Source organism: Nomascus leucogenys, chromosome 12, assembly GCF_006542625.1.
Source record: "Nomascus leucogenys isolate Asia chromosome 12, Asia_NLE_v1, whole genome shotgun sequence".
NCBI classification, from domain to species: domain Eukaryota; kingdom Metazoa; phylum Chordata; class Mammalia; order Primates; family Hylobatidae; genus Nomascus; species Nomascus leucogenys.
Window position 1 is genome coordinate 40,469,680 of NC_044392.1, and position 24,200 is coordinate 40,493,879.

Sequence of the window (24,200 nt, forward strand, 5' to 3'; positions counted from 1 at the left end):
TTGTTAAAGATGGCGCCTCCGTCGCACGTCCCTTCCTTGATCTCAGCTGGATTCTCTTTTTTCATGGAATGAAAAAATGCCCTGCCAAGCACTAAGATATTAGTACAAGTTAGTCGTCTCTTTGCCGTTCTTGTCGGAAGTGGCCAGGCCTTCAGCTACATTCTCCAGGACACGGCTTCTTTCCGGCTTCACAGATAACCCACAAACATCAGCTCTCATCAAGATGGAGTGGGCGGAAGTGGGGCCGCTCTGAGTTTGAATTTATGGGCGGGGCGAGAGCGATACTTCCGCCCCTCACCAACATGGCCGCGGGCTGGAAGTGCGCATGAGCAGCTGTCTATGGAGATTACCTAGGTCGGGAGAGGGAGAACACAGTTGGAGAAAATCGGCAGCTGAGACGGCCTTGGCCGGTGAGTGTAGGACCGGGCAGAAGTCTGGAAACTGGGTGGACTGGCAAGGCAGGGCAGCTTTGATTTTGTTTCCGTTTTTCAGGTTAGAGAACACTGCTGGGGAGGAAGTCTTTGTTTTGGGGGAGGGGGCTGTGCTGGTTCTTTATCTCCTACCCTGCTTTGTGGGCCAAACTCTCTCCCTTCCCCAGAGCGCGAGCGTCCCAGCCCTCCTGCGCTGTCCCGCTGCGCGCCGCAGCCGCCGGCACCGGGCGCTTGAGCTCCCTAGTCCCCGAGGCCCTTTCCTGCCTCCTCCGCGGAGCAGCTGGGGCGCGGGGCTAGACTGCGGGGCTGTGGGGTCACGGCGCAGGCTCCCGGGCTTGCGCCTGGCGGGCGCTCAGCTCCGTAAGCGCCTAATGGTTGGTGAGCCTGCAGGGAGACGCCTAATTCTAAGGCAAGGTCTAGGCGCCTGACTTCTTTCGGGAGTTGATTTTTCTTCCCTTTGTGTCCAGATTTAGCAAGGGCTCTTACTGGGCCCTTCTGGCCTGAGCGTGCACACCACAACGTCCCATCCCTGTTTCCGTGTCACCGATCCCTAATGCCTAGGAAATGCTTCCGGATGTCCAACTAAGATTTGAATAAGTACCCTGACCCCGTTGCTGGGTGGCCTCAGAGACTGCCCCGGCTGACAGCTGTGGCCAATAGAGATGCCTCCTGTGCCGGGCCCTCTATTTCATTGCCTTCCCCTGCAGTCAGCGCGGCAAGCTTCGCAGGGCATTTCCTCTTCAGGTTTGAAGATGGAAATGTAGGTGGTCCCAAAACACTAGTGCTACTTCCCCTTATCGACTGGGATCTCCTTGCAGCGTTACTTCCTCCGGACGGTTTCACTTTCAGTTCCTTTTTCAACATTTTCCTCGGACGCGGTCTTTCCGAGGCTTATCCACTGAAAATTTTCCTTGGATAGGAAAGGTTTGGAGGACCTTATGGGTAGAGAATTTCTAAAAATCTTGCTCCTTTTGTGTTGGGATTATCTTACTGCTTTGTACTGTGTAACTGTTTCTTTCTGGAGGCATGTCTGCCCAGCTCTTTGTTTTTCCTGCCCTCTGGCTGGGTGTCAGGGTCCTAAGGCAGAGCTTGTAAGTGGATTCTTCCCCCTTTGTCTCTTCTTCAGAACCCTGTTTTTTTTTTGTTTTTTTTTTGTTTTTTTTTTTACCCCTTCTTGCTCAGGCTTAGTTGATTTGGAGTTGTCATAGCAACATTTTAGCAACAGTGTAACAGTGTTGTTCTACAGGAAGGCTTGATGAATAAAATAGAGGGTGCTTGAAGAGGATCCACTTGGGCTTTAGGGTTTCTAACAGATTATATAAATCTGGATACCCCAAAACAAGAGTCCTGTCAGTAGAATGGGGCCCAAATGCCAAGTCTAGTCTTTGTGGTCAGGGACATTCTTCCAGTGGTAGTGGGCATCAGATTTCCTCTTCCTAGGTTTGAAAACAGAAATGTCTTGGTGGACAATATGTGGCTGAGAAACTGGAAGAAGCATCAGTGTCCATGACACTGTATTTTTTGATGGTGGGGCCAATACATGGCCCTTCCTGATTCCCATGAAGCTGCCATCATGGCAGGTCATAATAGCTTTAATGATCCATTTAGAAATGTGTTGTTGGCTGGGTGCGGTGGCTCATGCCTGTAATCCCAGCACTTTGGGAGGCCGAGGCAGGCGGATCACTTGAGGTCAGGAGTTCCACACCAGCCTGGCCAACATGGTAAAACCCCGTCTCTACTGAAAATACAAAAATTAGCCGGGCATGGTGGTGGGTGCCTATAAGCTATTCGGGAGGCTGAGGCAGGAGAATCACTTGAACCCAGGAGATGGAGGTTGTAAGCCGAGATCGTGCCACTGCACTCCAGCCTGGGTGACAGGGCAAGACTCTGTCTCAAAAAAAAAAGAAAAGAAATGCGTTGTTTCGGCCAGGTGTGGTGGCTCACACCTGTAATCCCAGCACTTTGGGAGGCCGAGGTGGACAGATCACGAGGTCAGGAGTTCGAGACCAGCTGGGCCAACATGGTGAAACCCCGTCTCTACTAAAAATACAAAAATTAGCCAGGTGTGGTGGTGTGCACCTGTAATCCCAGCTACTCGGGAGGCTGAGGCAGGAGAATCACTTGAACCTGGGAGGCAGAGGTTGCAGTGAGCTGAGATCGCGCCACTGCACTCCAGCCTGGGTGACAGAGCGAGACTCTGTCTCAAAAAAAAAAAAAAAAAAAGTGTTGTTTCTGTCTTCCAGTATAATTATCCCCTCTCCACCAGGAGTTGGAGTGATAATGGAGGGATGAGGAACACTATTTTTAGCGTTGCTTTTTCGATCACTGTAGGCCAGTCCTCAACATCAGTATGGTGGAGGCTGATTGTCCCCTGCAGATGACTGGGTTATTTTCCTGGCTATGTGTTCATGGAACTTAAGTTCTAGAACCAGAGATACTGTTCTGTTTCCTAGACTCACTGCAAACTTCATGATTTCTACCAGGACTTAGCACTCAGGCCTGTGAATCAGGAGATACAAAGACCTCCAAAAAAGGACCAGTTCCTCGGATGTGCCCCCTCACAGAGAGATGAAGGGGTGAGTGAAGAAGAGGTAGGGTCTGGGATGAAAGATGGGTGGCCTGGAAGAGTGCAAAATGGCCAAGAGCACTGCCTCTGGAGTCAGGCAGACCTGGATTCAGGTTCTACTCTATCACTTACTGTGTGATTTGGTTTCTCCATGTATAAAATGGAAGTAGTGCTATCTATCTCATGGTACTGTTTTTAGTATTAAATAAAAGTACATGTGATGTACTTAGTTTAGTGCTTATGTACATAGTAAACAGTAAACACTAGTTGTTATTCTAACCTAACCCAGCTTCTGTTGGGAATGCCAGTGAGTTTGCAGCCATATGTTACTGGGCCAGTGAGCTTCTCATTTACTTCTCATGCTCTTCCTTTTGTCCTTTCGCCACAAACAGGCAGCAGAAAACAGCTGAAACGGAAGAGGGGACAGTGCAGATTCAGGAAGGTGAGTGCTAGAAACAGAACCAAGACTAAGAACCCATCATGGCCTCCCTTCCTTCCCCACCAGACCATCTCCTGTGCATCCTCCTCCTTCCGTGACTTGCAAATGGAACGGGGGGAGAAAGGCAGTTAACTCACAGACTTTTCCTTTGTTCTTTTAATTCAGGTGCAGTGGCTACTGGGGAAGACCCAACCAGTGTGGCTATTGCCAGCATCCAATCAGCTGCCACCTTCCCTGACCCCAACGTCAAGTACGTCTTCCGAACTGAGAATGGGGGCCAGGTAAGGGAGGGGGCCAGGTGGCTGCAGGTGTTATTTGGGGTTGGGATTGAGGGAGGTAATTGAACATGTCTTGGGGAGACCTGGCTTGGAGGATGAGTTGAAAGAGTGGACTGTTGCAGGGGAGGGGGGTGCTAATACTGGAGTAGAGACTGGCGTGAGGTTAGATGTATGCTGAAACCTCTGTGTGGGGAAAGAAGGGAGAATGGCTGAATCCATGTCTCTGAAGGACTTTGTTTTTGGGCCCTATCCAAGGGAAGCTTTATGAGGGGCCCTAGGATTCCCAACACTTAATCTTTTCTTCTCTCTTCCCCTCCCTCTGCCTTCCTCTACACTTCTAGGTGATGTACAGGGTGATCCAGGTGTCTGAAGGGCAGCTGGATGGCCAAACTGAGGGAAGTGGCGCCATCAGTGGCTACCCTGCCACTCAATCCATGACCCAGGTACAGGGTATGGGCTGGGGAGGTGACTAGAGTTCTGAGAAGTAAGATGAAGACGTGAATCAGTAGGATGGGGGTGAAGCTAGGAACAGTGAGGCATCTAAGGCTGCCTTGTCCCAAAGCACTAGGCTCTCCTTTTCTGGATGTTTCTCTCTCTCTCTCTCTCTCTCCACCCTACCTCCCACCCCAAGGGATAGAAGCTGCAGAGTGATATAGTGGGAAGAAGTTTTTGACTGTTACCAGAATCAGTTCTCTTGCTCCCCTTCCCAGGCGGTGATCCAGGGTGCTTTCACCAGTGATGATGCAGTTGACACAGAGGGGACAGCTGCTGAGACGCACTATACTTACTTCCCCAGCACGGCAGTGGGAGATGGGGCAGGGGGTACCACATCGGGGAGTACAGCTGCTGTTGTTACTACCCAGGGCTCAGAGGCACTGCTGGGGCAGGCGACCCCTCCTGGCACTGGTGAGATATTGCATGAGGATGCTGGCTGAAAGGGCTAGAATAGGCTGTGGGACATGACTAGTAGGCAGTGAGCCTTCACTCATGACTCTTAGTGATCATTAAGACTTGGACAGGCAGTGAGTCTGGGGCTGCTCTTCTATTAGCATGTTCTTTTTAGAGGAGGGGCCCAGGGTCTTCACCTCAGGGCTTGGTGAGGTTCCTACCCATGTCCTGACAGAACCTACCCTGCATCTTCACAGGTCAATTCTTTGTGATGATGTCACCACAAGAAGTACTGCAGGGAGGAAGCCAGCGCTCAATTGCCCCTAGGACTCACCCTTATTCCCCGTGAGTGACCCTTGTTTCTTCTCAGATTCCATAAGTGGCTTTTTTGTGTTTTTTTTGTTTTTTTTTGAGACAGAGACCTGCTCTGTCACCCAGGCTGGAGTGCAGTGGCATGACCTCAGCTCACTGCAACCTCTGCCTGCAGGGTTCAAGTGTTTCTCATGCCTCAGCCTCCCGAGTAGCTGGAACTACAGAGATGTACGACCACCTCTGGTGGCTAATTTTTGTATCTTTAGTAGAGACAGGGTTTCACCATGTTGGCCAGGCTGGTCTTGAACTCTTGACCTCAAGTGATCCGCCTGCCTCGGCCTCCCAAAGTGTTGGGATTACGGGTGTGAGACACCACACCCAGCTACCATAAGTGGTCCTAATACCTGCTAAATCTTGTATAATTCCTTAACCCCAAACTTCAATCATGTATTTTATCTTCTTACTCTGGCCACCTTGGGCTCTGTTGTCAGGAAGTCAGAAGCTCCCCGGACGACTCGGGATGAGAAACGCAGGGCTCAGCATAATGAAGGTAGGTATGATCTGGGTGGAGCTAGAAGCTGTCTGGTGTGATCTCAGCATTGATGTCTGAGGGGAGGAGGGATTAGGTAATTTTACCCCGGGACTTGTGGCGAGTTTTCACTGAGTCACCTTGTCCTCCACTTTGCCCCACAGTGGAGCGCCGCCGCCGAGACAAGATCAACAACTGGATCGTGCAGCTCTCCAAGATAATCCCAGACTGCTCTATGGAGAGCACCAAGTCTGGCCAGGTCATGGAAAGACCCTGGTAGTGGGCAGGATGCCTGAATTCTGTCTCCTGGTATTGTTTCCAGAAATGGTAGAGAGAGGGGCACACATGACAGTAGTCATCTCTCCCTGAGGTTCCTGTATCCCTGGGAGATATTATACCACCTTCCTTAGAGGAAAATGAGGCCCAAAGTGTGAACCTACTTTTGGAAAGCAAGCTGGGTATCTGAAATCCTAGTCCTCATTTTTTGACCTTATCTTGCAGAGTAAAGGTGGGATTCTATCCAAAGCTTGTGATTATATCCAGGAGCTTCGGCAGAGTAACCACCGCTTGTCTGAAGAACTGCAGGGACTTGACCAATTGCAGCTGGACAATGACGTGCTTCGACAACAGGTCAGACTTTTAGCCCCAGTGCAGCCCTTCTCAGTTCTGCTAGCCACTGACCCAGTTTGACACCCTCTACTTTGTTCTCCATGGAGAGGGCTTCATCTTTTCCCCCTCACCAGTGGATGTCTGAATACATTCAGGGGCTTAGAAGTGCCAACTTTACTACCCATTCCCTTTACTGCCTCCTTCCCATGTCAGGTGGAAGATCTTAAAAACAAGAATCTGCTGCTTCGAGCTCAGTTGCGGCACCACGGATTAGAGGTCGTCATCAAGAATGACAGCAACTAACTATGGGGATTCAGGGGCTTTGGGCCCAAGAACTGCAGATAGCCCAGGAGCAACAGCCTAATCCTGTGCCCCTTTCCTTCACTGCCCACTTCTGGCATGGGACAGGGGGAAGTTCAGAAGGTGTGTCCTTGAACTGAGGCCCTGTGATATGGCATCCTGCAGTGGTGTGAAACACACAATGTGGACGTGCACTGACAGCCTTGCCCACCCCCACCATGCAGCCCCTGGGCCCTTGTGCTCCTCTCGCACAATGCATGTGCTGTCTCCATGCTGGATACTGGACACACTAAACTGGGGGGCTTGTCCTGTGCTTGCTTAGAGTGCCCAGCAGAGGTCTGCTGACAGGTGATGCTCTGGCTTGCCCCAGGACTCTGGCATTTCCATTGGTTCTTCCTTTCCCTGGAGCTGAGGTTTAGATGTGCACCCTGCGGCTCAGGGGAGCAAGCTTACACAAGAAGTGGGGGAAGGATGTTTAGCAGTGGCTGGTGCCCATGAAGAGGAGATTGGCCAGCGAGAAGCTGAGGCCTATGCAGACATCTCTGGAGCCAGAGAGAACAACAGGCAGGGGCCCACTTGGGGCCTTCCCCCTTGTGGGGGTCGTTTTTTTTTTTTTCTTTTCTTTTTTTTTTTTTTTTAAGATAAAATTGTTCAAAGCCACAGTTGTCTGTTTTTCTTCCTTTTGTGGGCCACAGGCTAGAAGGGAGGGGCACATTGCTCTTTGACCAGTAAGGGCTGTGCCAAGTTCTGGGTGGGGTGCTGCTCCTGCATTTATTACCCGGAGTCCTGGTTCCTGGACCAGACCGGTGTGTCGTTTTTGGCCCACGCTAGAGAATGTTAAGGGCTTCTGCGGCGGGTTGGTGCTAGAGGCGCAGCGAACAGGTGCTGTGGGGGCGGCGCGGGAGGCGGTGCCCTCGCTTCCGGATCCGGTCTCAGCTCTGGGAGGGAGAGGGAGATGCTGCAGGCGCCGAGAGGGCGGGCCAGGGCCGCACTCCGGAGATTCGCGGTTGCTGCGCGCACCATGGCTGGAGGTACCTGCGGGGGATGCCTGGGGCCGCGGTCCTCTTGGTCCCCTGGGTTGAGGCGTGGCAGGGAGTGGGGTGGGGGAGCGAAGGGGCGTGGCTGAGGGGTCTTCGTGCACACCCTACCGGGGAGAGGTGCTGCCAGGTGAGGGGATGCCATGGCGGCCGTGACTCCTAGGTCCCCTCTCCTAAAGGCTGTTGCGCCCCTTCCTCAGCGCCCACGGTCTCTCTCCCTGAACTCCGTTCACTCCTAGCCTCCGGCCGGGCCCGGCTCTTCGACGTGCGCACTCGCGAGGAGGCGGCAGCTGGGACCATCCCAGGGGCGCTCAACATCCCGGGTATAGGGTGGAGAGGGGACGCCCAGGTGGTGGAATAGAGACCGTTCAGGAGGTTCTTTGCCAATGGGACCTCATTTAGGATGGAATGGGGAAGGCACTGATTATGGAGGTGGAGGTCCTGCATTCCCGGGAGCCAGCCCTCAGCTTCCATAGGAAGGACTGATGGGGGGCGGATCTTGGCATCGGAACTGGCCCATCCAGTTTGAGAAGACAGCAGGCGGAGAGGAGAGGGGCAGACCAGGTTCTCTTGACCTCCCCAAGTCTGGACGCCTGAGGGGGCATCCCTCCCCGCCTTCTCACAGCTTGGGGAGTGGCTTGCATTCAAAAGTTGTCGGTTTCTGGTCCTTGAAATTGGGGTGGGGGTAGGGGATGGTTATCATATGTTGTTTGGGGGCCCCCAGGACCCAGCCTTTCCAGGTCCAGCTTCCGAACCTGAGTGCCAAACTGCTGGCTTTCCCTTCTACCCTCTCCACTCCTCCAGTGTCCGAGTTGGAGAGTGCTCTGCAGATGGAGCCAGCTGCCTTCCAGGCTTTATACTCTGCTGAGAAGCCAAAGCTGGAAGATGAGCATCTTGTTTTCTTCTGTCAGATGGGCAAGCGGGGCCTCCAGGCCACGCAGCTGGCCCGGAGTCTTGGATACAGTGGGTACGGGGAGGTGTGGCTGCTAGCTGGGAGGTGATGGGTACTGCCTGTCATTCCTGTTGTCTCTCATGCTTCTTTGTCTCCACAGGGCTCGCAACTACGCTGGGGCCTATAGAGAATGGTTGGAGAAAGAGGGTTAGGCAGGAGGCAGCTTACTGATTGCCACCCCCTGGCCCCTTAATGGCCACCTTAACTAAGGGTGTGAACGGGCTGACTTGGTGAGTTGGGCAAGTCCTTATAGTGTTGTGCACACAAAAGCATCAAATAAAGAACATTTAATCAAAGGATTCGAAGCATTTAATGTGTCAGGCGGACTGAAAACAGTTCTAATCTTTATCTAGACCTCAATTCAGCCCTGGATCATCATTTCGCAGCATTCATCTGCTTCCCCCTAGCACTCCCCACATGCAACATTCTAGCAGTTTCCTGAGAGGCTACAATGTACAGTTCTTCTAGAATAGCTGTTTTCAGCCCAGAATGCACATCAGAATCACCTAGTAGGTTTTTTTTTTTTTTTTTTTTTTTTTTTTTTTTGAGACGGAGTCTCACTCTGTCGCCCAGGCTGGAGTGCAGTGGCACAATCTCGGCTCACTGCAAGCTCCGCCTTGCGGGTTCACGCCATTCTCCTGCCTCAGCCTCTCCGAGTAGCTGGTACTACAGGCGCCCGCCACCACGCCCGGCTAATTTTTTTTTGTATTTTTAGTAGAGATGGGGTTTCACTTTTTGTTTGTTTTATTTTTTAATTCAGAATATGGAGAGTGGAGCCTGAGCATTAGTGGCTTTATGGGCCCCTTGAGTGGTTCTCATATACAGCCAGAAGCAGGTACCACTGCTGTAGACCAGAGGTCAGCAAACTATGGTCCCAACTGGCTGTGCTGCTGTGAACTTTGGTTATTGTTTATGGCTGCTTTGTCCATGGATTGAGGAGGTGAAAGGGCAATCCCAGGCCTTTGGGTGAGGGAATGGATGGCACCCTTCATCCCTACTGATGTGTCATGCACAGATTACAGGTGTGAGGAGCCTTTCCTGTGCCACCAAAACCAGGTTTCGTTTTTTTTTTTTTTTTTTTTTTTTTTTTTTTTTTTTTGAGACAGAGTCTTGCTCTGTGGCCCAGGCTGGAGTTCAGTGGCACGATCTCGGCTCAGGGTCCTGAGTAGCTGGGACTACAGGCACCCACCACCACGCCCGGCTAATTTTTTGTATTTTTTTTAGTAGAGACGGGGTTTCACCGTGTTAGCCAGGATGGTCTCAATCTCCTGACCTCGTGATCCGCCCACCTTGGCCTCCCAAAGTGCTGAGATTACAGGCGTGAGCCACCGTGTCTGGCCTCAGGTTTCAGTTTTTATCAACACTGATCCCCTATACTGGATTTAACAAATTTAATTGGTTGGCCAGGCACGGTGGCTCATGCCTGTAATCCCAGCACTTTAGGAGGCCGAGGCGGCGGGTCACCTGAGGTCAGGAGTTTGAGACCAGCCTGCCCAGCATGGTGAAACCCCATCTGTACCAAAAATAAAAAAATTAGCCAGGTGTGGTGGTGCACACCTGTAGTCCCAGCTACTTGGGAGGCTGAGGCAGGAAAATTGCCTGAACCCACGAGGCAGATGTTGCAGTGAGCTGAGATCATGCCACTGCACTGGGTGACAGAGAGAGACTCAGTCTCAAAAAAACTAAAATTTAATTGGTTAAAAAGATGAAATTACACACGCTTATTGAAACAAAATTCAGCACTACACAGTAGGTATATGACTTCCCTCTAGTATAGTGTATAGTTTGATGCATAATACATTTTAAATATTTTCGTGGCAGAGTTTTTACTTCTTAAGTTTGATTTTTGGAAAATGTATTCTTTAATCTGTGGAAGAGAAGATTGAGTCAGAAATGAATCCAGTTTTCTGATTTTTCATGCCTCTGAAGAACTTCTTTCAGGCATTTCCTGCATTCCTTGCCTGTCTCTCACCTCCTTTTCTTCCCTTCTGCCTTCTCCACTATACCCAGCCCTCCTACATTCATTCATTCATTCATTTATTTTTGAGACGGAGTTTTGCTCTTGTTGCCCAGGCTGGAGTGCAATGGCGCGATCTCGGCTCACCGCAGCCTCTGCCTCCTGGGTTCAAGCAATTCTCCTGCCTCAGCCTCCCGAGTAGCTGGGATTTCAGACATGTGCCACCATACCCAGCTAATTTTGTATTTTTAGTAAAGATGAGGTTTCACCATGTTGGTCAGGCTGATCTTGAACTCCCGACCTCAGGTGATCTGCCTGCCTCTGCCTCCCAAAGTACTGAGATTACAGGAGTGAGCCACTGCACCTGGCCCCTCCTACATCTTTTATCTCACAGTATGCACTCCATACACAATGAAATCTGCTATTCCTCTGGGCTCTCCAGCTTCCCTGTCACAGAGCTATCCCACTTTTTCCCTGGGCTCATCTTACCACATTACTGTCTGAGTTTAGCCAGACATTGTTGAATTTGGAGATAAAGTTGAAATACATGAAAGAGTCTAACTGAGAGTCTGGCAAATAGTGTCAGTTACCCTTTCCCCAAATACCCAAAACGTTTTGGTTTTCAGAAAGGTTGGGAAGTTTCTTCTGGGCCTTATTTCCTTCTTTGTTTTGTCTTAACTCTTCTAGTCTTCTGTTTTCCCCTCCACAGGTCTTTATTATAATTTGGTTATAGCATTTTATTATTATTATTGAGGCATAATTTACTTAACAATAAAATGCACAATTCTTGGCCCAGTATGGTGGTTCACGCCTGTAATCCTAGCGCTTTGGGAAGCCGAGGCGGGCGGATCTCTTGAGGCCAGGAGTTCAAGACCAGCCTGGCCAACATGGCGAAACCCTGTCTCTACTAAAAATGCAAAAATTAGCTGGGCCTGGTGGTGCTCGCCTGCAGTCCCAGCTACTCGGGAGGCTAAGGCATAGGCATGAGAATTGCTTGAACCCAGGAGGCAAAGGTTGCAGTGAGCCGAGGTCACGAGACTGTACTCCAGCCTGGGCGACAGAGCAAGACTCTGTCTCAAAAAAAAAAAAAGAAAAAGCACAATTCTTTTTTTTTTTTACCCTGTGGTTGGCAGTTTATTTTAGAAAAACAACGCCCCAGTTATCACAGTTTCTTTTTAGTCCATTTTCCATAACAAGCTACACAAAATTTGGAGGAAGATACTGTCTTTGCAGACTGACACAGTCTGCAAGAGGGGTCATGAATAATAATGATTTCAAAGCTCCTATTTTAACTCCTGAATCGAGCAAAGAATAAATGACAATATAAGAATGAATTTTGTTTGCAACAATATCATAATATAGCATTAATTATTACAGTGCAGTGGTTGTAATTAAGTTCACAATAAAATACTCTTAACCCAAACACCAGACAAACTAAAATCACTAGACTGCTCATGAACTGAAATGATCAGTGCAAGCAGTTGTCTCAGTAATGAAAACCAAAATCGGTAAGGCTTTTCTGGTAGGGAGTCTCTGACATGAACGGCCCTCTCTCTGTTCAGTGAGGCCCAGGCGCCCTCACTTGGAGTCTTGGTCTTTCTTTTCATCTAAAAGGGCAGAACGGATCCCTAGCTTTTTCAGTTCTTCCACCAGGTACCCATTCTAGTACATATGCATAAGAATGTCACAGCCCCCCACAAACTCGCCATTGAGGTATCCATTGAGGATAGTGGGCCAGTTGGAATAGTCTATTTTTTTGTGAGACAGAGTTTCGCTCTTGTTGCCCAGGCTGCAGTGCAATGGGGCGATCTCAGCTCACTGCAAACTCTGCCTTCCGGGTTCAAGTGATTCTCCTGCCTCAGCCTCCCAAGTAGCTGGGATTACAGACATGTGCCACCATGCCTGGCTAATTTTGTATTTTTAGTAGAGATGGGATTTCTCCATGTTGGTCAGGCTCGTCTCAAACTCCCAACCTCAGGTAATCCGCCCACCTCAGCCTCTCAAAGTGCTGGGATTACAGGCGTGAGCCACTGCACTCGACCGGAATATTCATCCATCCATCCATCCTTCCTTCCTTCCTTCCTTCCTTCCTTCCTTCCTTCCTTCCTTCCTTTCTGACACAGTTTTGCTCTTGTTGCCCAGGCTGGAGTGCAAGGGTGTGATCTTGCCTCACCACAACCTCTGCCTCCCGGGTTCAAGTGGCCTTCAAGGAGGCCTCAGCCTCCTGAATAGCTGGGATTATAGGCATGCGTCACCACGCCCAGCTAATTTTGTATTTTTAATAGAGACAAGTTTTCTCCATGTTGGTCAGGCTGGTCTCGAACTCCTGACCTCAGGTGATCCGCCCGCCTTGGCCTCCCAAAGTGCTGGGATTACAGGCATGAGCCACCGTGCCTGGCCAAAATGCACAATTCTTAAGCATTCAATTCACTGAATTTTGAATATACTCACTTGTAACCACCATCCTAAACACAACCTTGAACACCGAAATCCCCAGAATATCTCTAGGTGGCCTTTTCTAGTCAATCCCACCCTACCCCCTTTCTAGGTAACCACTTTATCTTTTATCACCATAAAGTAGGTTTTAGCCAGGTGCGGTGGCTCACGCCTATAATACCAGCACTTTGGGAGGCTGATGCAAGAGGATTGCCTGAGGCAAATAGTTCAAGACCAGCCTGGGCAAGATAGTGTGACCTGTCTCTACAAAAAATTAGCTGGGTGTGGTGGTACACTCCTGTAGTCCCAGCTACTTAGGACGCTGAGGCAGGAGGATTGCTTAAGACCAGGAGGTTGAGACTGCAGTGAGCCATGATTATGCACTGCACTGCAGCTTGCGTGACAGAGTGAGACCCTGTCTCAAAAAAAAAAAAAAAAAAAAGTAGCTCTCAAGCCCCCTTCTTGGCCTGTCAACTTAGGCCATTTGCTTTCTTCAGGTTTTTTTTTTTTTGTTTTTTTTTGAGACGGAATCTGGCTCTGTCACCCAGGCTGGAGTGGTGCAGTGGTGCAATCTTGGCTCACTGCAAGCTCCGCCTCCCGGGTTCAACTTATTCTCCTGCCTCAGGCTCCCAAGTAGCTGGGACTACAGGCGCCACGCCCAGCTAATTTTTGTATTTTTAGTAGAGATGGGGTTTCACCATATTGGCCAGGCTGCTCTCAAACTCCCGACCTTGTGATCCGCCTGCCTCCCAAGGTGCTGGGATTACAGGCGTGAGCCACCGCGCCCAGCTGCTTTCTTCAGTTTTATAACTGATGAGGTTTAGAGAGAATCCTGGAAGTAAACGGACCTGGCTCATTACATAACCATGCCCTCTGGCTTGATCAACATTAAGAGAACATTCTTCTTTCTCCTTCATTAGCTGTTTGGTTCATAACCCCGATAGGCTGTTCCAAGCCATTATCTTGCCTTTTAAAATTCTCTTTCCCTTTCCTCACAACTATTTCAGCAGGTGAGGTTGAAGTCCTGGAGTTTACCAGCTGTATGCACTCTCTTGCCTTACACCTTCCTTTTCATACTAAACTCTGCCCTTTCATCCTGTATCTCTCCCAGGTTTATATTTACCACAAACTTGTGTCATCATTTCTATTACACCACATTTTTGTTGTTCATTTGTTTGTCTCTCCTAATTGATTGTGAGTTTCTCAAAGGCAGGGACTGGCTTTCACTTTCTTACCTCCAGTGCCTCAAACATGACTTCTCAGTAGGTGTCTGCTGAGCCTCACTAGCCTTCTGACCTTCAGAATCTTCTAATTTCAGCCTTTCTGAAGAATCACTGCCTGCCTGATCTTAAAATAACATTTTTATCTTAGTCAGAATTGATAATTTATAATAGGTCCTTGTTATCTAGTAGCTCAAGCACTTGTCTCAGCCTGGCCTTTTGAGCAATCTGTAGTCTAGATCTGGTGTCACCTTGCCTTTCCAAATTTATCTTCCAGTGGCTGCTCCCCACAAGCTGGTTTTCTTCGTGTCCTAAGTAGGCCCTACTCCTTCCTGACCCTGGCCTTTACTTGCCATTTTCCCTGTTTGGGAAGTTTCCAGTCTCCTTTGTGCCATTCTGAATTTCACAAGAATTAGCAGAATTTTTTTGGCATAAGACTTGTTGTTCTCATCAAGATGGCTTTTAAACTGAAGAAGAGGGGAGAAAAATAACCAGATAAAATTATATAACTGAATTCCATGAAGGACATAAGACATGGGAAAAATGGATAAAGTGTGTACCTCTGTTGTAGCACTTATCACATTGCATGGCTCTTCCCACTTTAGACTGAGCTTTCCAGACCAGCTTATTGAAGTGGGTGGGGGTGAGGGGGAGCAAAATAGCCTGAGCTAAGAGGAGGGACTATTTATTTTATTATTGTATGGCCAACAGTAAAACTATAACCTGGCATATGAAAGGTACTCAGTAGGAAAATATATACTGTATGATCTGAATCATTTAAAATGTGTTGAGATTTGCTTTATGGCCAGTTTTTGTAAATGGTCACTGAACACTTGAAAAGAAGGTGTATTCTGCAGCTTTTGGGTGCAGTGTTCTATATATGTCAGTTAGGTCCAGTTTACTAAATTATGTTGTTCAAATCTATCTCTCCGTTTTTTTTTGGCCTTCATTCTCCCTTCCCTCCCCTCCCCTTCCTTTTCCTTCCCTTTTTCTTTCTTTCTTTCTCTCTCTCTCTCTTTTTTTTTTTTGAGACAAGGTCCTGCTCTGTTGCCCAGGCTGGTCTTGAACTCCTGGGCTCAAGCAGTCCTCCCACCTCGGCCTCCCAAAGTGTTGGGATTACAGGCATGAGCCACTGCACCATGATTTGGATTTGTCCATTTTTCTTTTTAGTTCTGTCAGTTTTACTTGATATATTTTGGAGGCTATGTTATTTGATGTATACAAATTTAGAATTGTTATGCTTCCCTCCTGGATTAATCCCTTTCTCACTGTGTCCCTCTTTATCCCTGGGGATGCTTCCTACCTTCAAATCCATTTTATCTGCTATTAGTACAACTATACCACTTCGATTTTGGTTAGTATTTACATGAGAAATAATAGATCAGGCCTCCTGAAATTCATATTAACCAAAGGAAAAAAAAAAACCACTAAGCACAGTTAGACACAAGAAGTAGACTACAGGAAAACAGATTTTTAAAATTTAAAGACAATACATGTTGAGCTCATGGCCAGGGACTTTAAAGTGAAGATAAGCCAAGAAAATGGAAAGTCCTAAGAAACTAGGCCTGATGGTATTTCCCAATAAGAAATCCTTCCAGCTCATTCTAATAGCATTTCCATTCCTAATCATATGCTTGAACCTATCAAATCCTTCAATTAATTGACCTTACCAAATTTTTACAACTTTCCTCATGCCTGTATTTTCCTCCTAATTGAGTTTAGATTCTATACATGATTCTTAATTGTCATCATTCCTTTTGCATAACTAGGAATATACTTATTAAGAAAGTTTAAGGCCTGTATGAAGAAAATGGTAAAAATACAAAAAAAGACCTAAAATTAGACTTGTAAAAATGAAAAGACTTGGCTGGGTGCGGTGGCTCACGCCTGTAATCCTAGCACTCTGGGAGGCTGAGGTGGGTGGATCACTTGAGGTCAGGAGTTCAAGACCAGCCTGGCCAAAATGGTGAAACCCTGTCTCTACTGAAAATACAAAAATTGGCCAGGCGTGGTGATGCGTGCCTGTAATCCTAGCTACTAGGGAGGCTGAGGCAAGAGAATCGCTTGAACCCAGGAGGTGCAGGTTGCAGTGAGGTGAGATCGTGCCACTACAGCCTGGGTGACAGAGTGAGACTCAAAAAAAAAAAAAAAGAAAAGAAAAGACTTAAAAGGTTCTTGGATAGGAAGACTCAACTTTGTAAATATATCATGATGTTTAGTTGAAAACAAGAATAACCAGAAAAGCTTGAAAAAGAACATCAATGAGGGGCAGCAAGCCCCACCAGCTATTCATATATATCAAGCTTGTCCAACCCATGGCCTGTGGGCCACACATGGCCCAGGACAGCTTTGAATACAGCCCAACACAAATTCATAAACTTTCTTAAAACATTATAATATTTGGCCGGGCGCCGTGGCTCACGCTTGTAATCCCAGCACTTTGGGAGGCCGAGGCGGGTGGATCACGAGGTCAGGAGATCGAGACCACGGTGAAACCCCGTCTCTACTAAAAATACAAAAAATTAGCCGGGTGTGGTGGCGGGCGCCTGTAGTCCCAGCTACTCGGAGAGGCTGAGGCAGGAGAATGGCGTGAACCCGGGAGGCGGAGCTTGCAGTGAACCGAGATTGCGCCACTGCACTCCAGCCTGGGCGACAGAGCGAGACTCCGTCTCAAAAAAAAAAAAAAAAAAAAATTATAATATTTGTGTGTGTGTGTGTGTGTGTGAGGCCGGAGTGCAGTGGCACAATCTTGGCTCACTGCAACCTCTGCTTCCTGGGTTCAAGTGATTCTCCTGCTGCAGCCTCCCGAGTAGCTGGGACTCCAGGCACTTGCCACAATGCCCACCTAATTTTTGTATTTTTAGTAGGGACAAGGTTTCCCCATTTTGGCCAGACTGGTCTTGAACTCCTGACCTCAAATAATCCACCCGCCTTGGCCTCCCAGAATGCTGGGATTACAGGTGTGAGCCACTGCACCCAGCCAGTATTAGTGTATTTTATGTGTAGCCCAAGACAATTCTTCCAGTGTGGCCCAGGGAAGCCAAAAGATTTGACTCCCCTGAATATATGATTCATTAGCTGGGCTTGGTGGTACACAACTCTAGTCCCAGCTACTCAGAAGGCTGAGGTGGGAGGATTGCTTGGGACCGAGAGTTTGAGGCTAGCCTGGACAACATAGTGAGACCCCTGCCTCTAAATAAATAAATGAATGAAATGAATGAAATAAATTCTTAGTAATTAAAACAACGTGAATGGATATACAGATGGGTTTTGTACCCCATACTCCATACTAAGATAAATTTCAAATGGATGAAAGATTGAAAGTAAAAAATGTCGGCTGGGCATGGTGGCTCACGCCTGTAATCCCAGCACTTTGGGAGGATGAGACAGGCGGATCACCTGAGGTCATTTTTTTTTTTTTTTTTTTTTTTTTTTTTTTTTGGCTGATGATGGTCCGAAACCCCCCCCAGGCGACCCACCTGAGGTCGGGAGTTCGAAACCAGCCTGACCAACATGGAGAAACTTTGTCTCTACTAAAAAAATACAAAATTAGCTGGGCGTGGTGGCACATGCCTATAATCCCATCTACTCAGGAAGTTGAAACAGGAGAATCGCTTGAACCTGGGAGGCGGAAAGGTGGGCTGAGATTGGGCCATTTCACTCCAGTCTGGGCAACAAGAGTGAAACTTCGTCTCAAAAAAAAAAAAGGGCCAGGTGCGGTGGCTCACACCTGTAATCCCTGCACTTTGGGAGGCTGAGGCAGGTGGATCACGAGGTCAGGAGATCAAGAGTATCCTGGACAACATGGTGAAACCCCATCTATACTAAAAATACAAAAATTAGCCGAGCGTGGTGGTGCACGCCTGTAATCCTAGCTACTTGGGAGCCTGAGGCAGAATTGCTGGAACCCAGGAGGTGGAGGTTGCAGTGAGCCGAGATCCCACCACTGCACTCCAGCCTGGGTGACAGAGTGAGACTCTGTCTCAAAAAAAAAAAAAAAAATTAGCCAGGCATGGTGGCAGGTGCCTGTAGTCCCAGCTACTTGGGAGGCTGAGGCAGGAGAATGGCATGAACCTCGGAGGCGGAGCTTGCAGTGAGCCAAGATCGCGCCACTGCACTCCAGCCTGGGCGACAGAGCAAGACTCCATCTAAAAAAAAAAAAAAAGCAAAAAATGTAAACTATTAGGAAGAAGACCTCTGGTATGGTTTGGCTGTGTCGCCACCAAAATCTCGTGTTGAACTGTAGCTCCCATAATTACCACATGTTGTAGGACGGACCCTGCGGGAGATAATTGAATCATGGGGACAGGTCTTTCCTATGCTGTACTCATGATAGTGAATACATGTTACAAGATCTGATGGTTTTATGAAGGGGAGTTCCCCTACACAAGCTGTCTTCCCTGCTGCCATGTAAGACGTGACTTTGCTCCTCATTTGCCTTCCCCCATGATTGTGAGACATCCCCAGCCATGTGGAACTGTGAGTCAATTAAACCTCTTTCCTTTATAAATTACCCAGTCTCAGGTATGTCTTTATTAGCAGCATGAGAACAAACTAGTACAAACTCTTTCATTACCTTAAAGTGGTGAAAATATTTCTAACTATGACTCAAAATTTAGAAGCCATAAAAGGCTGATAAAGAACAAAACAAACAAGCCAAAGCCTTCTGCGTGGGAAACACACACGTCCACAGAAGTCAAGCCAAAAGAGAAACAGCAAACTGGGGAAATCAATTCAGAGCATACGCAAATAGCTAATTCCTTGGATATATAAAGAACATGTACAAATGGATCAGGAAAAAACAACTATCCTAATTTAAAAATGAGCAAAGCATATGAAGGGACAATTCACAGAATACAACTGGCTCTTTTTTTTTTTTTTGGAGAGACAGTCTTGCTCTGTTACCCAGGCTGGAGTGCAGTGGCATGATCTCGGCTCACTGCAACCTCCGCCTCCCAGGTTCAAGCAATTCTTCTGCCTCAGCTTCTCAAGTAGCTGGGACTACAGGCATGCACCACCATGCCCAGCTAATTTTTGTATTTTTTAGTAGAGACAGGGTTTTACTATATGTTGGCCAGGCTGGTCTCGAACTCCTGACCTCAGGTGATCCACCTGCCTCGGCCTCCCAAAGTGCTGGGATTATAGGCGTGAGCCACTGCACCTGGACACAACTGGCTCTTAATCCAGGGAGATGCTCAGGTCACTTGTAATAAGAGATATGCAATTTTTCGTTGGTTTTTTTTTTTTTTTTTTTGAGACAGAGTCTCCCTCTGTCGCCCAGGCTGGAGTGCAGTGGCACGATCTTGGCTCACTGCAACCTCCGTCTCCTGGGTTCAAGTGATTCTCCTGCCTCAGCCTCCCAAGTAGCTGGGACTACAGGCGCCCGCCACTACGACTGGCTAATTTTTGTATTTTTAGTAGAGACGGGGGTTTCACCATATTGGCCAGTGAACTCCTCTGGAACCATTGGCCTCGAACTCCTGATGTGATTCGCCTGCCTTGGCCTCCCAAAGTGCTGGGATTACAGATGTAAGCCACCACGTCCAGCTTCTAACACACTTCTCTAGTGTGTATCCTTTTTTTTTGAGACAGAGTGTCACTCTGTAACCCAGGCTGGAGTGTAGTGGTGCTATCTCCGCTTACTGTGACCTCTGTCTCCTGGGTTCAAGTGATTCTTGTGCCTCAGCCTCCCGAGTAGCTGAGATCACAGGTGTGAGCTACCACACTCAGCTAATTTTTATATTTTTAGTAGAGACGGGGTTTCACCTTGTTGATCAGGCTGGTCTTGAATTCAAGTGATCCGCCTGGCCTGGCCTCCCAAAGTGCTGGGATTATAGGTGTGAGCCACTGAGCCCAGTCACTAGTGTGTACCTTTTCAGTCTCCACTTCCCCCTACTCTCTAGATTTCCTAAACTTCCTTTTTCCTCTGCACTCTCAGCTAATGAGTTTACCTCTGAAGAAATCAAAGAAATTGCCATTATCTTCTCACCAACAAATCTACAAGCTGTACCACATGCTTCTCTCATTGTGGTGGCGAGTTTTCTCTGCTTTCTTTTAACCCTCAACTTGAGCTCAGGATGCCATCTCTTCTCTCCTCTATTACTTGATACCACAACTGTTCTTCCCCCACCCCCTTTTTGAGAGAAGGTCTTGCTTTGTCGCCCAGGCTGGAATGCAGTGGCATGAGCATGGCTCACTGCAGCCTCCACCTCCCAGGCTCAAAGGATCCTCCCACCTCAACCTCTGGAGTAGCTGGGACCACAGGCACTGCCATGCCCGGCTCATTTTTTAATTTTTATTTTTTTGTAGAGACAGGGCTCTCTGTTGCCCAGGCTGGTCTGGAACTCCTGGGCTGAAGCGATACTCCCGCCTTGGCCTCCCAAAGTGCTGGGATTGTAGGCATGAGCCACTGCGCCTGGCCTCTCTTTTCCACACATGATTAATTTCCTTGCTCTTTACTGGATCATTGCTATTAGCATACAAATATTTCCATCTAAACAAAATACCTACTCTGCGTTTATTCAACATCCCTTAACAGCTGTTGCTCCTTTTCTCTGCTGGCCTTCTCTGCAGAATTTCTATTGAACTATCTATAGTCACAGTCTATTTTTTTTTTGTGTGTGGGGCTGTTGAATAATTCCTTCCATAATTTTCTACTTTACAGACAAACTCATCAGTCTGTAGTTTACAAATCTGCTTTTTTGAAGGACTATAGAAAACAAATGTCAATGACAATGAAATTTTAACATTTATTATACATTTAAGCAACTTTATGGGAAAAATAATCTGATGAACATCAAATTACTTGCATGCTCTAAAATACCTTCATGCTTTGTAACTGTATATGCAGATGTTTATATAGGAATAACTGAGGTGCACACTATTTGTATTTACTTTTTTCGTTTTAGTTATTAACATTATTTCATGTATACTTGTCCATTACTAATATTTTCAAAACAGAAAATATAAAATTGAATAGAGATAAATGCAAAATGTACTTTGGTTAAGAAAGAAATGTGGCTGGACGCAGTGGCTTACGCCTGTAATCCCAACACTTTGGGAGGCCAAGTCGGGCGGATCACCTGAGGTCGGAGTTCAAGACCAGCCTGACCAACATGGAGAAACCCCGCATACTAAAAATACAAAATTAGCCAGGCGTGGTGGCCTATAATCCCAGCTACTTGGGAGGCTGAGGCAGGAGAATCGGTTGAACCCGGGAGGCGGAGGTTGCAGTGAGCCAAGATCGCGCCATTGCACTCCAGCCTGGGCAACAAGAGCAATACTCCATGTGAAAAAAAACGCATAAGTATAGGATGTGGGAGACCCAATTTAATAGTAGTTCAAGTGAAAATAAAGGGCTTACCCATTTTAGTATGCTGTAAATTGAATATAACTCAATAGTGTAACATGGCTATTATTATATTTGTGAATGCATGCTTTTTAAATTTATTTTTATTTATTTTTATATTTTTAAGAGGCGGGATCTTTCTTGTTCCTTTGCCCAGGCAGGAGTGCAGTGGTGCAATCATAGCTTACTGCAGGTTCGAACTCCTGGGCACAAGTGATTCTCTTGTCTCAGCCTCCGGAGTACAGGATTACAGGTTACGCCACCATACCCAGCTAATTTTTTATTTAAAAAAAATTTTAAATTTAATTTTCTGGCGGGGCATGGTGGTTCATGCCTATAATCCCAGCACTCTGGAAGGCTAAGGTGGGAAGATCACTTGAGCTCAGGAGTTCAAGACTAGCCTGAGCTACATAGCAAGACATCGTGTATACAGAACAAAACAACAAAAACAAAGAAAAGAGAGAGGAAGGAAGGAAGGAAGGAAAAGAGAGAAAGAAAGAAAAAATTAGCAGGATGTGGCAACGCCTGTGGTCCCATCTACTCAGGAGACTGAGGTGGGAGGATTGCTTGAGTCCAGGAGGTGGAGGTTGCAGTGAGCCATGATTGCACCACTGCACTCTAGCCTGGGCAACAGAGCAAGACCCTGTTTCAAAAATAAAATAAGTAAATAAAGGCCAGGCACGGTGGCTCATGCCTGTAACCCCAGCACTTTGGGAGGCTGAGGCGGGTGGATTACCTGAGGTCGGGAGTTCGAGACCAGCCTGACCAATATGGAGAAATCCCGTCTCTACTAAAAATACAAAGTTAGCAGGTGTGGTGGCACATGCCTGTAATCCCAGCTGCTAGGGAGGCTGAGGCAGGAGAATCGCTTGAACCCGGGAGGCAGAGGTTGCGGTGAGCCGAGATCGCGCCATTGCACTCCAGCCTGGGCAACAAGAGTGAAACTCCGTCTCAAAAAAAAAAAAATAAATACAAAAAATAAAAATAAATAAATAGGCCGGGCGCGGTGGCTCATGCCTGTAATCCCAGTACTTTGGGAGGCCGAGGCGGGCGGATCACGAGGTCAGGAGATTTAGACCATCCTGGCTAACACGGTGAAATCCCGTCTCACTAAAAATACAAAAAAAAAAAAAAAAAAAATTAGCCGGGCTTGGTGGCAGGCGCCTGTAGTCCCAGCTACTCGGGAGGCTGAGGCAGGAGAATGGCGTGAACCCGGGAGGCGGAGCTTGCAGTGAGCAGAGATCGCGCCACTGCACTCCAGCCTGGGCGACAGAGCAAGACTCCATCTCAAAAATAAATAAATAAATAAAATTTCCTAGACACACAGTCTTTTCCCTATGTTGCCCTGGTTGGTTTCAAACTCCTGGCCTTAAGTGATCCTCCCCTCCTGCCTCAGCCTCCTGAGTAGCTGGGATTACAGGCACACGTCACAGAGCCCAGCTGTCAGTGTATATACCTTTCTCCAAGACTTTAAATTTCTTTCTTTTCTTTTTCTTTTCTTTTTTTTTTTTTGAGACGGAGTCTCGCTCTGTCGCCCAGGCTGGAGTGCAGTGGCGCAATCTCGGCTCACTGCAAGCTCCGCCTCCCGGGTTCACGCCATTCTCCTGCCTCAGCCTCTCCGAGTAGCTGGGACTACAGGCGCCCACCACCACGCCCGGCTCATTTTTTGTATTTTTAGTAGAGACGGGGTTTCACCGTGGTCTCGATCTCCTGACCTCGTGATTCGCCCGCCTCGGCCTCTCAAAGTGCTGGGATTACAAGCTTGAGCCACCGCGCCCGGCCTTCTTTTTTTTTTTTTTTGAGACGGAGTTTCGCTCCTGATGCCCAACGGGCTGGAGTGCAATGGCGCGATTTCGGCTCACAGCAACCTCCTCCTCCCAGGTACAAGCGATTTTCCAGTCTCAGCCTCCCAAGTAGCTCAGATTACAGGCATGTGCCACCACGCCCGGCTAATTTTTTTGTATTTAGTAGAGACGGGGTTTCACCATGTTAGTCAGACTGACCTCAGGTGATCCACCCGCCTCGGCCTCCCAAAGTGCTGGGATTACAGGCGTGTGCCACGCACCCGGCCAAGACTATTAAGCACCCAGTAGGTGGTTTACATTGAATGGAACCAGAAGCAGAACTTTGGCCAAAGAGATGGGGACAAAGGAATGAGAGCAAAGATGAAAAAGGCAAAATGTCAAACAATATCATTCTTTTGGATAAAAATGTGGTCTTTTCCCTTGCAATGAGGTAATGCTAAGGAAGTTTTTTTTCCCCACAGTGTGCATATGCTTAGTACAGTTAAAATTAAATCATCGTAAAATAGAAACTACAACTAGCAAAGGTGTTGAGCATGAATTTCAATTAAAAATGATGTAGCAATATAAATATTAACAGAAAGTTTGAGTATCAACATTGTCTATAGAAAAAAGGTGGCTTAGTCAGCACACAACTATTAGTCACAGTGAGAAAACAATTCTGAAATGTAGGGACCTGTTCACAGATCAAATATGTGTAAAGGACATATCCACAGTCACCCAGAGATGTTTCTAGAGCATGTTCAGCTCAGTTTGTATCACCTGGGTGTGTTTTGTGTACATCTATTTAACTTTCTTCTTGAGATAACGTAATTCTGCTTTTCCCAAGTTGTGTTGTTGTGGGTTTTTTAATTTTTTGTTGTTGTTGTTTGTTTTTTGAGACAGGGTCTGGCTCTGTCGCCCAGGCTGTAGTTCAGTGGCGCGATCTCGGCTCACTGCAACCTCCGCCTCCGGGCTCAAGCCATCCTCCCACCTCAGCCTCCCAAGTAGCTGGGACTATACTGCCCAGGCTCCCATTTCCAGTTGAGTGCTCCCTTCCCCCCCCCCTTTTTTTTTTTTTTTTTCCCTTTCTTCCTCCCAGCGTAGCTCATCTCTC

The 24,200-nt window shown here is 47.7% G+C and overlaps 2 protein-coding genes across 6 annotated transcripts; both read left to right on the forward strand.

Annotated features, from left to right (window-relative positions):
• The first annotated feature begins 287 nt into the window (after nucleotides 1-287).
• On the forward strand, nucleotides 288-7,012 carry USF1 (upstream transcription factor 1). 3 transcript variants are annotated; one of them, XM_003258729.2, is made up of 11 exons: nucleotides 288-410; nucleotides 2,915-3,007; nucleotides 3,390-3,439; nucleotides 3,602-3,717; nucleotides 4,056-4,157; nucleotides 4,425-4,620; nucleotides 4,860-4,947; nucleotides 5,406-5,464; nucleotides 5,608-5,702; nucleotides 5,945-6,073; nucleotides 6,266-7,012. In XM_003258729.2, exons 2-11 carry the CDS (start codon nucleotides 3,000-3,002, stop codon nucleotides 6,353-6,355), a joined length of 933 nt encoding a protein of 310 aa, XP_003258777.1. In that variant the 5' UTR covers nucleotides 288-410; nucleotides 2,915-2,999; the 3' UTR covers nucleotides 6,356-7,012. The 3 variants fall into 3 exon arrangements, with proteins under 3 accessions (XP_003258777.1, XP_004089892.1, XP_030679953.1); XM_004089844.3 differs by having other exon boundaries at nucleotides 290-410; nucleotides 3,602-3,686; XM_030824093.1 differs by having other exon boundaries at nucleotides 303-410; nucleotides 2,885-3,007.
• Nucleotides 7,013-7,072: 60 nt separating this feature from the next.
• TSTD1 (thiosulfate sulfurtransferase like domain containing 1) lies at nucleotides 7,073-8,637 on the forward strand. 3 transcript variants are annotated; one of them, XM_030824095.1, is made up of 4 exons: nucleotides 7,073-7,383; nucleotides 7,590-7,712; nucleotides 8,194-8,356; nucleotides 8,442-8,637. In XM_030824095.1, exons 1-4 carry the CDS (start codon nucleotides 7,308-7,310, stop codon nucleotides 8,491-8,493), a joined length of 414 nt encoding a protein of 137 aa, XP_030679955.1. In that variant the 5' UTR covers nucleotides 7,073-7,307; the 3' UTR covers nucleotides 8,494-8,637. The 3 variants fall into 3 exon arrangements, with proteins under 3 accessions (XP_030679955.1, XP_030679956.1, XP_030679957.1); XM_030824096.1 differs by having other exon boundaries at nucleotides 7,077-7,383; nucleotides 7,629-7,712; XM_030824097.1 differs by lacking the exon at nucleotides 7,590-7,712 and having other exon boundaries at nucleotides 7,081-7,383.
• The last annotated feature ends 15,563 nt before the right edge of the window (nucleotides 8,638-24,200 follow it).

Coding starts and splice junctions, on each gene's coding strand:
- USF1 (XM_003258729.2), top strand. Junction 3,440..3,601: donor GACAGTGCAGATTCAGGAAG/GTGAGTGCTAGA, acceptor CTTTTAATTCAG/GTGCAGTGGCTACTGGGGAA. Junction 4,621..4,859: donor GGCGACCCCTCCTGGCACTG/GTGAGATATTGC, acceptor GCATCTTCACAG/GTCAATTCTTTGTGATGATG.
- TSTD1 (XM_030824095.1), top strand. CDS start 7,308: ATGCTGCAGGCGCCGAGAGGGCGGGCCAGGGCCGCACTCCGGAGATTC. Junction 7,384..7,589: donor TGCGCGCACCATGGCTGGAG/GTACCTGCGGGG, acceptor CCCCTTCCTCAG/CGCCCACGGTCTCTCTCCCT. Junction 7,713..8,193: donor AGGGGCGCTCAACATCCCGG/GTATAGGGTGGA, acceptor CCACTCCTCCAG/TGTCCGAGTTGGAGAGTGCT.